The sequence below is a fragment of the Garra rufa genome, chromosome 5 (assembly GCF_049309525.1).
Source record: "Garra rufa chromosome 5, GarRuf1.0, whole genome shotgun sequence".
Lineage (NCBI taxonomy): Eukaryota > Metazoa > Chordata > Actinopteri > Cypriniformes > Cyprinidae > Garra > Garra rufa.
Genome location: NC_133365.1, coordinates 19996606 through 20011114, shown reverse-complemented (window position 1 = coordinate 20011114; position 14509 = coordinate 19996606). Strand labels below are relative to the sequence as shown.

General features: G+C 36.0%; 1 protein-coding gene across 1 annotated transcript in view; it reads left to right on the top strand.

Moving 5' to 3' along the window:
• Positions 1 to 14509, top strand: part of rxrab (retinoid x receptor, alpha b) — an 80881-nt gene that overhangs the window by 25444 nt on the left and 40928 nt on the right. The window contains exon 2 of the mRNA XM_073839415.1: positions 2602 to 2733. Within this exon, the coding sequence (XP_073695516.1) occupies positions 2602 to 2733 (132 nt within the window). The remainder of the gene's footprint in view (positions 1 to 2601; positions 2734 to 14509) is intronic.

Here is a 14509-nt window from a genome sequence, read left to right as displayed (position 1 = left end):
CTACTGACAGGATATGACACAGCACAACCTAAAAACAGCCTCAGGCAGTCATTACTACATCTTATCCCAGTATTAGTGTAGTGAAAAAATATTTTGGTTGCCTCATTGTGAATAATAGCTTGTATGTGCCAGATCTTGTCAAATCCAGCCATTGATCTTTAGCACAAACATCTTAGTATCCAGAGCTCATTGCAAATGCTGTCATCAAATCACACATTCTAATCAATCACAAAGAACATAAAGAAGTGTTAAACTGAAACCCCTCAACCTCTATGCATCTCTAATGCAGCATTCAAGGCTACCAAAAGGCGCTTGAAGGTTGTCTAATGATCACATGGCTAAGGCAGCAACTTCTGTCTGTACTGTGGTCCATCCCTCATGCCCCTTTCTAAAGGGCTAATCAAGAACCCTTGAAAGAGAGATTTTTATGACGTTCATGATGAATTGAATTGCAGGTTTGATCTTTGACCTTGAGCTTGATTGTCTTAGAGATGAGATGGAAACCTTGAAAAAAGGAATCTGCTCTGCGTGGCCCGGCCTCTCATCAAGGTCTCGTAAATGAGGGCTTTGAAAGGAGCAAATATCCTGGGTCTCATAAAGAGAGCCTGCAGATTTTGCCTTTAGTCTGTGTTTGTGTGTGTGTGTGTGTGTGTGTGTGTGTGTGTGTGTGTGTGTGTGTGTGTGTGTGTGTGTGTGTGTGTGTGTGTGTGTGTGTGTGTGTGACTAGGTGTCCTTTGTTGCTCAAGGTCATAGTGAGTCGAGAGTATTGGGTGGTCTGAAAGTTCATATTCAGAGATGGTTGAAAATAAGGCACTTGCAATTTTACTAGCGAACAAATAAAACATCTTGAGGTCAAGTTATTTCCATATCAATCAGAGATATGTAGCATGGGCCACACACATTCAGTCACAAACAATCACACATGGGACTTTTCTCATAAAAATGACTTCCGGTTTTATGTAACACTAAACAATTTTTGAAATGTTGAAAAGTGTTATTTGTAACTTGACACTCGTTAATTGCAGATGTTTCAAGTAAGTACAAGTATGGAAGCCCAGTTTCTGCCTTAAAGGGACTTTTTTTTTCTTTTTGTTTTGATAATCTTTGAAACACAACTCTATATATTTTTAGTGAAACTTGAGAGATTTCTGTTGTTTAATTAAAAGTCCATTCAACCAAAACTTTGACGCTTCAAAATGTTAATAAAAAGTAAATGTAATCCGTATGCATTGCGTTTTAATCCAAGGTTTCTGAAGAGACACAATTCAAACATGCTTACTTGACACAAGAGACAAACCTCATTGGTCCTTGTGTGTCAGGCAGATACAGTTGAGCTTCTGTTTACCATATTTATGACCCTGGACCAGTCGTAAGTAGCATGGTATATTTGTAGCAATAGCCAACAATACATTGTATGGGTCAAAATTATCGATTTTTCTTTTATGCCAAAAAACATTAGGATTATTTTGTAAATGTCCTGCAATAAATGTATCAAAACAAAATGTATCATCGATTTTTTTTTGCACACTCAGATTACAGATTTTCCAATAGTAGTATCTCGGCCAAATATTGTCCTATCCTAACAAACCATGCATCAATGAAAAGCTTAATTATTCAGATGTATAAATCTTAATTTAAAAAAATGTACCCTTATGACTGGTTTTGTGGTCCAGGGTCAGATTTTATGAGCGCTATGTATGTGCATGGTGAATAAAAATGTAAATTACATCTGTTTATCATAACTAACATTTGATTCACACGGATTACAATGTATTTTTAAGTATCAGATTTAAGCATCAAACTTTTTGGTGGAATGGCTGTAAATGGAGGGCCCGGAATCTTTTAAGTTTGATTAAAAACATCTTAATTTGTGCAATTGTAAGAAATAATGTCACAAATTATTATTACTTTTTCTCTCTGAGGCAAAAATAGGCTTCAATGCTCAAGACTCTCCTTCAGGGAAGAAAAATCCCATATGAGATTTCTTTATTGTGCCATTCTTTTTGTCTTAGACAGCAAGATTAAGAGCAAATGGAAATCAGACTTTCTCTTTTAATCTCACATGTGTCTAATTTCATATGAGATCTCAATAATGTCATAAACTGTGTGCAGATCTGCCAAAGTACTCAAGCCTACAAATAAAAGTCAATGTGAACTTAAGCATTTCTCATCAACTTCTTCTAAAATTGTTTTCTTTCAGAACTGTTTCTTATTTTTTTAGAAGAAACATCTGAGACATTGACTGATGTCTAAACTGTAAAAAGTTTATGGGAGTATATTTGACAAAAGTACTATTTCAGTCTTTCTACTTCAATGTTTCATATTTAATTCAATGTTTACTGGCTATTTCTTTGTGAAAAATGTATTATCAATTACTCAGTGAAAATTGTCTCAAAACCCACCATAATATCTTCTGGGCTTTGATAGAGAATTATATTTTCTTTAGTACTGTCATGTAAGTTCAAGTACAGGTCAGCTGAGTTCCATCCATAACAGTTTTGAGTAAAGTGTACTGTGTCCTTTCACATATTGGTCTGAAATCCTCACCTGATTGCAGTGGAAGTGAGTGACTCTCACCCACTTCTCTTGTGTCACACACAGGGCTCCTAAAAAACCCCTGCTCAGTAGCGCCGCCGTGTTTGCGGAGCCGGCCGGGCGACGCTGGCAGTTCGCCCAATGGCTGCTCCGGCTTCACGGGTACATACCCGCTACAACATCGCAGGATATCCACAGGTATAAAACACACATTCACATGCACAAACACATCAGAGCACCTGCATTTGCCACATATACATTCGATTAGTATTTTAATTCCGAGGTAGGCCATCTGGTTTCCGTTGAACTGATTTTGCCCTACAGCTCCGGATCATCCACGCGTAACGTCAGCGCTTCAACACTGTAGGGCAAAATCAGTCTTCATTCCAAGTGTAGGATGTCTCGTCCTGTCATTCCCAAACAGAACTCAAGATACAGTTTCACTTATGAGAAATAGTTTCTAGTTCAAACATGTTACAACAAAGCCCATATAGAAAGCGTCTCCCCTGGCCCCTGCGTTAATGGACACGTTTCACTGGTCTTATTCCTGCATGTGATGTTTCAACATGATGTATTCACATGCTGTAGGTCTCTTTGTTTTCAGTTGGTTTTCAGCAAGTTTGTTTTTCCCCCAGGTTTGTTGGTTTTTCAAAGTCGGTTGTCACTTTCAGAGATAATATATGAAGTTAATTGGCAACACTTTACAAAACAGTCCCATTATTTAATGTTAACATTACCTCACAATGAGTATTACATTTGTTACAGAATTTATTTCTTTTTCTTTGTTAGCATTAGTTAATAAAAACATAACTTTTCGTTGTCGGATCATGTTACCTCAGGTCTATTGAATAACATTAAATAGATATTTCACCAAAAAATTCTGTCATTAATTAATCACCCTCATGTTGTTCCAAACCAGTAAGAACTTTGTTCATCTTCGGAACACAAATTAAGGTATTTTTGATGAAATCCGAGAGCTTTCTGACTCTGCATAGACAGCAACACAACTACCACGTTTAAGGCCCAGAATGGTCGTAAGGATATTATTAAAATAGTCCATGTGACATCAGTGGTTGCAAGCTTCGAGAATACTTTTTGTGCACAAAGAAAATACAAATAATGACTGTATTCAACAATTTATTTTCTTCCGTGTCAGTCTTCTGAAGTAGAACCCAGATACACTGTGCCTTGTTTGCAAGCAGAAGAAGACACACGCTGTACACGTAAACATGTCTGAAGATTCCGACAGAGAGGATGACTTGCAATTTTATGCCCAGCCTTGCTTATTTGAACCAGAATATACAGATGATGAGCTCAGAGAGATAGACTTTCTACGTCATTATTTTTGTTTTCTTTTTGAGCAAAAAGTATTCTCGTAGCTTCATTAAATTACGGTTGAACCACATATGTCACATGGTCTATTTTAATAATGTCCTTACTACCTTTCTGTGCCTTGAATGTGTCAGTTGCGTTGCTGTCTATGCAGGGTCAGCTCTCGGATTTCATTAAAAATACATGTATCCTAATTTGTGTTCTGAAGATGAACAAAGGTCTTACAGGTTTGAAACAACATGAGGTTGAATAATTAATTATAGTATTTTCATTTTGGGGGGAACTATCCTTTTAAAGTCCTGTAATCACTAATTGTATCCCTTGAAATGCATCTTTGCTCATCAAAATAACATACTTAAATAATTTCTCAATGCCTTGAAATTGCTTGAATATGACTTCATACTCTTGCCTATACTTCACTTTCACTTGTTTAACAGAAGTAGTAAATGCTACACAGTGGCAAGTGGCAAAACTGAATTAATTCAGCCATACGTGTTTAAATAAGAAACTGATTCTGATGTAGAAGAGGAAAAAAAGCTTTTGAAATGCATTTTATGTGTCACTCTCTACGACATCAGACGCGTTACAGTAATTCATATCATTATGACTAAGTTATTAAACAGCTAATAATGTGTTGCTAATGTCACACAAACCGTATTCCTGTTTGCAGTCTCAGACAGCTACCTTCTAAAAATTAACATCCTTAGATGGAAACGCTTTGCTAATGATATTAAAATTCCCATGCCACAAGTTAACATGATTGGTTACATATTTGAGTGCACTGTTTTAGTACACAGCAGTTTAAAGAGAAATGAGAAAAGTATCAGCAATGGTGTTGACTAATGGATTTGCACATTTTGTCTTTAAGCATATAAAAAAACACCAGATAGAACATTAAAACATTAAAAACTTGATTTTCACCACAGTGGATATTTAAAATGAAAGCATTAGCTTACTTCCAGTATTAAAATTTCCTGATAATTTACTCATCTTTCTTCAGTCGAAAATAAATTACGTTTTTTTTGAGAAAAACACTCTAGTATTTTTGTCCATATAGTAGACTTCAGTGGGTGCCAATGGGTTGAAGGTCCAAATTGCAGTTTCAGTGCAGCTTCAAAGGGCTCTACACAATCCCAGCCGAGAAATAAGGGTCTTATCTAAGACCTAAAAAATAATTTTACATTTCTATACTTTTTAAACACAAATGGTCATCTTGCACTAGCTCTGCAATGCGCATCCACGACTTAAAGGAGAAGTTCACTTCCAAAACTAAAATTTACAGATAATGTATTCACCCCCTTGTCATCCAAGATATTCGTGTCTTTCTTTCTTCATTCATAAAGAAATTATGTTTTTTGAGAAAAAAGGGATTTTTCTCTATATAGTGGATTTTTCTCCATATAGTGGACTTCTATGGTGCCATAGACCAAAAAGCAGTTTAAATACGGCTTCAAACGATCCCAAATGTTGTTGTAAACGACTCCAGCCGATGAAGAAGGGTCTTATCCATTGAAACGATTATTTTTTATTTTTTAAATTACAATTTATATACTTTTTAATCTCAAACGCTCGTCTTGTCTTGCTCTGCCTGAACTCTATTTTTTCCAATTCAAGACAGTTAGGGTACGTCGAAAAACTCCCATCTTATTTTCTCCCTCAACTTCAAAAATCATTTCAAAATCATCCTACATCGCTGCAGAAGTACCGACCCAGTGTTTGCAAAGTGAACATGCAAAGAAGATCAAACACCTTTAACAAAAAAGGTAAAACAGTAGGACGATTTTGAAGTTGAGGGAGAAAATGAGATGGGAAAAAAATATAAAAATTATATTATAAAAAAATATAAATTGTAATTTAAAAAAAATTGCAATCGTTTCGCTAGATAAGACCCTTCTTCCTCGGCTGGGATCATTTATAACCGCATTTGGGATCGTTTGAAGCCACATTTAAACTGCTTTTTGGAAGTTCAAACTCGGGGCACCATAGAAGTCCACTATATAGAGAAAAATCCTGAAATATTTTCCTCAAAAAACATAATTTCTTCACAACTGAAGAAAGAAAGACGTGAACATCTTGACAAGGAGGTGAGTACATTATCTGTCAGCAAGCGTGAGGTCGGCAAGATGAGCATTTGTGGTTAATAAGTAGGGCTGGTCCATATCATACCTTTCAAGGTAATACCGGTGTAATGTTATGGTACGATATGAAATTGACATATTCTATATCGCGATAGTACTTGGACTTAACGCGCGTGCGCAGTGCTGGTGTTTTCATGCGGTCGCACATGGAGCGAGAAGCATGGCGGCGACCGAGGAGGCGGCATGCACAAGCGGAGCATTGACTAACACATGTGAACCAGAATTGGTTTGCAAAAAAGGTGCAACATCCGTGGTGTGGAACTGGTTTGGTTTTCGCCTGTCAGATACACGGCAGAACACTATTTTTTGCAAAATATGCAAGCGGTCCGTTGTGGCGAAGGGAGGAAACACCAAAAACCTGTTACACCTTTTGAAGCAAAAGCACTTACTGGAGTACAACTTATTTATTTTGCACACTGAAGTTTTATGTTGCAAAGCAACTCTACTTTACTTTTGTGGATAATATAAATGGTTATGCTCAGGAGATGTCAGCAAATTTAACTTAAACTGAAATGCCTTTTGATTTCACAAACTTTGATTTCACTTATTTATTTTGCACACCGCAGTTTTATGTTGCAAAGCAACTCTACTTTACTTCTGTGGATAATATAAATGGTTATGCTCAGGAGATGTCAGCAAATTTAACTTAAACTGAAATGCCTTTTGATTTCACAAACTGTCAGCAAGCAATTTACAACTTGTGTAAAATTGATTTTGGTACAAAATGATAGCTTTAATGCACATCAAAAACAGCTGCTTTTTAAACTGAAAAGAAATGTTCTTTTCTTTTATTTGCACCAATAAAGTCGTGCAGTTTTGAAATATTTTGTCTAGCGTCAATTATATCGTCAATTATATCGTCAGTTATATCGTTATCGCAAATTTAGCTTTTTATATTGTGATAAAATTTTTTGACCATATCGCCCTGCCCTATTAATAAGTATATACATTTTACATTTTTTTTTAGAAAATGACAGATAATTTCGCTAAGTAAGACCCTTATTCTTCAGCTGGGATCGCGTAGAGCCATTTGAAGCTGTATTGAAATGGCAGTTTGGACTTTCAACCCAGTAGCCCACACTGAAGTCCACTATATAGAGAAAAATCCTGGAATGTTTTCCTAAAAAATTATTTTTTTCGACTGAAGAAAGAAAGACATGGATATCATGGATGACAAAGGGGTGAGTAAATGATGAGGACATTTTAATTCTTAAAGTGAACTTGTCCTTCAACATTTAGATTAATAAAGAATTTTTCATCGTTATTTCATTGTAGTTCAGTAATGTTAACGAATGGAACCTTATTGTAAAGTGTTACCGGTTAATAGTGTATCAAAGCTATAGGCTTTTGCTCAACGGCATGTTTAGGCGAGATTGTGTATCTCAGGCATTTAACATGAGGACTTGTGTAAATATTGTGGCTCAGAATGCATGAAATGTGTGGGTTGCATCAAAACGACCATCCCAGAAGTTCACAGCAGCTGTCATTTCCACAGCTGGCATAAATCTAAACAGGTTCCTATAAGTCCGAGCGAGCGGCCGTATTTGAAGTGTGAGAGAATGCTATAATATGGCTCTTTCTCTCTGGTTTGTGCCTGCCATAATTACAGCCTTTTGTTGCGAGTTCAGAGGGAGCGAACAGAACAAAGAACGGGATGCTGGGAAAAGTGGGCGAAGCTCCAGAAGCAAACATAGCTCAGCTACTCTCCAGAACCTTTGTGATGTGGTGATGGCCCTAATTCGGAGGCTTCATATTACTAGCTTGCTGTAGAAAATAACTTTACTGGAAGGTGCCGGGAGAGCTGGGAACGAAGGCCGATATGTATTTCAGCTTCGTATGGTTCACTTAAAGCACACTGGCTGAGTCAGAAAACGCTAGTGAAGAGGCTACACAAAGCCAGCCTTGTGCTGTAGTTGCTCTTTGAGGCAAACAGACTGAGTGTGAGAGGGAGAAAGACAAGAGAGTGGAGGGATGGAAAAGATTATCCATTGGAATGTCTGGGCTGACCTCAAATGGAGCGGACGGGCCCGGCAGCCAATAAGATTGCGCTGCTTAGTGCTTCGGCTAATTTCTTCCTGATGATCGAGGCAGTTGTCTCCATAAAGCAGACGGAGGTGCCGCAGCGGGCTGAGCTAACATCACATGTGTAATGTGTTTGATGATTCAAGTGACAGAAGCTTGTGAGGGAAAACGAAATATTTTGCTGGCACTTGGGATTTACTGAAAAAAATAAAAAATAAATAAAAATTGACTGCTGTAGTCGGTGATGAGCTAAGCGGTATACGCTTTGACATGAAATTGAAAATGAAAACAGCTTTGATCATTTATAATTGAATGTTTCTTTAGCTGTGGGCACTTTTGTTCATGTGATCTTTTAGGAAATGAAGTTGAAACACTTTTCATACTCGCAGTTTGTCTACTCACAGTAATACACATACATTGATCATAGGAGAATTCTGTCTTTTTTTAATTATATATTATTTAATATTATTTAATACAAATATGTGAGATGACAGTGATAGAAATTACTTTTTTTTTAAAGAACATTTTATTAAATAAAATAGATGTTATTTTTTGTCTTGCTATATATGTATGCTAAATACACACAATTAAAATATATTCACAATTTTTGAATAATTCGACAAATCTTTTCACAGCTTTCTTGGAAATTATATGCAATATCAATATTCTTCTGTGTCATATTAACATTGATCACGTCTCATATTTTAGCTCAAGCACATCATTGACACTGTTGTCACTTTTGTACATAAGTGAACCAAAAAACTGTCTATATATGTATATATACCATACAGTCTAACCAAAAATTATTCAGATACCAGATATCATTTTTTTATAGTTCATTTATGTAAGTGAGGATAGTAAAATAAAGTAAACTGTGATATATTATACCTAAAAATTCTTCATACAGTGGACTACCAGTAAAACTAATAAACCAAAATTATTTTGGCACTTTGACCTGACCATGTTTTGCTAAAGTGTTTTTTCTTTAATTGCTAATGCAACCTTTTTACACCACAGGCTGAACAAAATTAAGCATTGCTTGGTAACTGGTCAACAAAGTATTGATAGTTGCGTTAATATTGTCATACTAACAGTTGTCAGAATTTTTGGTTGATTGTAATCCATTACATACCTTTCTAATTTCTATCAGTGTACATTAAAACCAAATTCTTTATGCATTTCAATTGCAGGAAGACCTTACAAACCTTATCAACCTTGACCTTATTAAGATGAATTTGTTCTGACAAAGTTCTTGTCATATTTTATTACCATTTTCTAAACAATAGCGAAAAAACTGTGATAATGTGAGAAATGTTTAGGGTGTTTGAATACATTTTGGTTTGACTGTACATAGTTATTTAGTTTTAGTGAATTTTTGATTATTAGTAAAGTTTTGATTTTTAGTTTTTGTTTGTTTAGTTGTTTATTTTAGTACTTAAACATAACTAAATGAAAAAATGTTGCCTGTTTTATTTCAGATAATGATTTATTTATTTTAATTTCAGGTTTTAGTTTTAGTTATCGATAATAAACCTACCAGAGTCACAGTCAAATTTGTATTAAAATATATTTGTGATAAAAATAATAAATTGGGTTTATTTCACTCTCACTTTAGATTGTCATAGTATAAAATACACTGCTGTGTAAATATTGTGGGATCAGTAAGACTTGTAATGTTTTTTTGTTTGTTTTTTGTAATATCTCAAATTGTTATTACAATATAAAATAATGGTTTATATTGTAATATACTATATAAATATTATATAAAATATAATTTACTCCTGTGATGCAAAGCTGCATTTTCATCAGCCATTATTCCAGTCTTAAGTGTCACACAAAATCTTTCTAATATGCTGATTTATTACTTTTATTATCAATGTTGGAAACAGTTGTGCTGCCAAATATTTATTTTTTGTAACTGATACTTTTTTTCTTTACTATAACTTTTTTTTATCAATTTTAAAGGGGCTATATGCAATTTTCTGAAATTTAAACTCACAACTGACACCTGTGGCCAAAAAACGCAACTGCTCTTCCTTTCTGCTTGCTCTCGCAGCGCGCGCTCATCCGCTGCAAAGTCATCCGCTGCAAAGAAGTCAACATTATGTTTACAGAGGTAAGAACAGTCAAATACATATATTGTTTGAGAAACTAAGTTTGTTTGCAATATATATGACAGAACAAAATGCACAGTAGTGCTTCGGAGTTATATAGTAATAGTGTTTGTATATTTCAGTGTTTGTTTAGAATAGTGTGAGTGTTTTATAAATCGTAACATAAAATGAAGATAACGTGTCACAAAATGACAGATCTGAGCTCCCTCCAAGGCTCAAATGCGAAGCCGATGTTCACTCTAGTCCTTGCTCGGCGCCGGTCGCTCTCAATCTTCGATCTTTTTCGGGCACTTGTCAGGGGTTTAACTTTTTTAGTCTTCTGTGGAGTTACTGTTGGTGTCAGAGTTGTCCTGGGTCTCTTCTGTGTATTCGCACAATCCATTGCACTGCTTGCGAGTGTAGGCTAATTGCTGACTAGTGGTGGTGGCAGAGTGATCTGAAACGTTTAACATGAACGCGCTTGACGTCACATCCGCAGACAGCGCGCGAAAAATCCGACCCGACAGAAAATAGGAAAAATAGGATACAGGTTCCAAAAAAATGTTAAGCAGCACAACTGTTTCCAGCATTGATAATAAATCAGCATATTAGAATGATTTCTGAAGGTTCACGTGACACTGAAGACTGGAGTAATGATGCTAAAAATTCATCTTTGATCAGAGGAATAAATTCGATTTTAACGTATATTAAAATCTTCGTAAAAAACATTTTAATGCATTTTTAATCAAATAAATGCAGCCTTGATAAGCATAAGAAACTTAAAAAAAGAACATTAAAAATTTTACTAATCCCAAACGTTTGAACCGCAGTGTATGTAATTATGTTTTCTATTTGATGTTTGAAAATGATTGGAAAAACAAGAACAAACCAATAAAAAACATTTGAAAAGTACCAAAAATAAATGGTTATACAAAAATACAAAATACAAAAAATAAATGTTTCAAAAAAATCATAAAAGTGCCCCTAGTTCGAAGAAATAGAAGCAATACGTGAACCTACTCAAAAGCAGCAGTTTCCATTTAGTGCAAATCTCAATATCCAATCTAATTCCATAATTCTGACTGTGGATATGGTGCACACATGGCATTCAGAGAAGCGGCTGATGGCACAGAAGCCGGAGGGAAGCTATCAGTCCTGGAGCTGTATCAGCTTTAATCAGCTCCTTAGGTCTCGCTGAGCTCTTTATCTCTCTGGCACAGTCACAATGAAATATTATCTCATTTCTGACATCCCACTGTTAAACTGCAGCTATCAATTTTGCTTTAACTTCAGTCAAAAGAAAGAGATCAAGAAAATTAACATTATCGGCAATACAAATCACTCATCTGTATCAAAAACAATATCATTTTTCACTGTGAATTCTTGCTCTTTTTTGCTTGGATAATCTGGAAATAGTTACTCTTGATCTTTTAACAAAAGCAATGTGACAAAGGCTTTTTTCAGAAGACTCTTTAGTGACTGAGGTTTATATTGGCCTTTTCACAGGACATTGATGGTCTGTGAGAATGAAATGAAATGCACATGCCTTCCTCCAAAACAGCTTGTTGGGCTCAGATTGGCAGACACACAGTATAAGCTCCAGTTCTCAGGGCACCAGGCCAGACATCCAGTCCCACCGGTGATTGTGCAATAGTGTGTGTGTGTGTGTGTGTGGTGTGTGTGTGTGTGTGTGTGTGTGTGTGTGTGTGTTTGAAACCTAAAAGTGGGGCAGCTTGCAATCTTACTGCAGGGATACACTGAGAGAGAATGACAGGATATCTTCTGTCCCGATTTAAAGCAGAAAGAGAATAAAGAGCTCTGTAGAGATGATGATGGTCTATTGTCAGGCAGAGGGAGAAGTGTATAATCTACAGCACACTTCAAATCAGCAGACATGAATCTTTTATTTGTTGCTGACGGAAGTCATTTGTTATACTCAGACCTTAGGCTGTATTTTTTATTTGACTTTGTATTCTTATTCTTTGTTTGTTCTTCTGTTTATTAGTGATTTAATATAATGCAAGCATCACTGCTATTATTACAAATACTTAAGAGTTCATTAAATTCCATTCTTTTAGAGTTCAAATGTAAATACAGTTGAGGTCAAAAGTTTACATACACCTTGCAGAATCTGAAAAATGTTAATTATTTCACCAAAATAAGAGAGATCACATAAAAGACATTTACAAATGGTCCACAATGTTTTTTTAAATTATATAAAAATTACCCCGTTTAAAAGTTTACATACATTTGATTCTTAATACTGTGTTGTTACCTGAATGATCCACATCTGTGTGTTTTTTTGAGTGACAGTTGTTCATGAGTCCCTTGTTTGTTCTGAACAGATAAACTGCCTGCTGTTCTTCAGGTCCCACAATTCTTTTGTTTTTTCAGCATTTTTGTGTATTTGAACCCTTTCCAACAATGACTGTATGATTTTTGAGATCCATCTTTTCACATTGAGGACAAATGAGAGACTCATATGCAACTATTTCACAAGGTTCAAACGCTCACTGATGCTCCAGAAGGAAAAAGCATGCATTAAGAGCCAGGGGTGTAAACTTTTGAACATAATGAAGACGTTTACATTATTCTTATTTTGCCTAAATGTCATATTTTTTTAATATAGTACTGCCCTTTAGAAGCTACAGAAGATACTTACATGTTTACCAGAAGACAAAATAAGCAAAATTTACCCTGATCCTCAAATTAAAAAGTTTTCACCCCCCAGCTCTTAATACATCATGTTTCCTTCTGAAGCATCATTGAGTGTTTGGACCTTCTGTAATAGTTTAATATAAGAGCCTCTCAGTGTGAAAAGATGGATCTCAAAGTCATACAGTCATTTTGGGAAAAGGTTCAAATACACAAAAATGCTGAAAAACCAAAGAATTTTTGGGACCTGAAGGATTTTTCTGAAGAACAGTGGGCAGTTTAACAGTTCAGGACAAACAATGGATTCATGAACAACTACTACTAAACTAAGAAAACACAGCTGTGGATCATTCAGGTAACAATACAGTATTAAGAATCAAGGGGATGTAAACTTTTGAACAGGGCCATTTTTTTATAAATTCAGCTATTATTTTCTCTTGTGGATTATATGTAAACATCTTTTATGTGAAATATCTTATTCAGGTCAATTTAATCTCAATTTAATATTCCCACATATCCATTCTGGTATCCGTACTCCAGTTTAAAAATCACTGGTTTAGTCTTACCAGACCGTATTTAAAATCAGTCATTCATGAATCAATCATAACGGGTCGAGTTCAAAGCATGTCAGGTCTGTGATCTATTCAGGCACGTTGCCACTGTATGTTCGCTGTATGGCTCCTGGACTCCTGCGAGCTGTTCTCTCCCGTACCAGCAGTTCATATCTGTCCATCTCTGTGCAAACACGTGTAGCCGAGTGTGTCAGATAGCGCTGGCTCAATCTCACAGGTGGCTTATAGAGAGCGAGCTTTCTCCCTGCGCTACAGAGACGCTTATCTGATTGTCTCATTCACTCTAGTCTTGTAGTGGAAACTGATAACATTTGAGTTTCAGGGACCAGCTTCCCATGCCCTGAAATCACAGACATTGGAGCTGTGCTGTTGCCTGTAGCCTTTACATTAGCATGGCTAGCATGAAGCGCAGGTTTCTGCAAATAATCTAAAGAAAATGTTTCGTTTAACACGCCAACAACACAAGGACAGCAGATGCTTGGCCTGATATCTGACACAGTCAGCTAAGCTTTAAACAGGTGCATCACCTTGGGCTCTGCTGCTTATATTAGCTCAACTAAAACAATCTGCTCCAACTTCAAAAATGTGCCGCAGCTTTCTGGATCAACATCCTTGGTGATACCAGGATAGTAATTTTTTTTTTCAGCCAACCAGATTGTAGGTTGTAGATTGCTTGTGCAGAGTATTTAAAGGGATAGTTCACCCAAAAATGAAATTCTGTCATTCTCTCACCCTCATGTCGTTCCAAACCCGTAAAGCCTTCGTTCATCTTCAGAACACAAATTAAGACATTTTTGATGAAGTGTGAGAGCTTTCTGACCCTACACAGACAGCAACGCAGCTGACACGTTCAAGGACCAGAAAGGTAGTAAGGACATCTTTAAAGTAGTCCATGTGACATCAGTGATCCAACTGTAATTTTATGAAGCTATGAGAATACTTTTTGTTGCGTTTAGTAACGTTACTGTCTATGCAGAGTCAGAAAGCTCTCGCATTTCATCAAAACTATCTTAATTTGTATCCCGAAGATGAACGAAGGTCATGGTGAGTAATTAATGACAGGGTGATCTATCCCTTTAATCTCGTCCCACACAGTTTCTGCTATGAACGTGAATTCTGTGGCTTGTTGAGGAGGAATAGGACCACTTAAGTAGTTTTACTG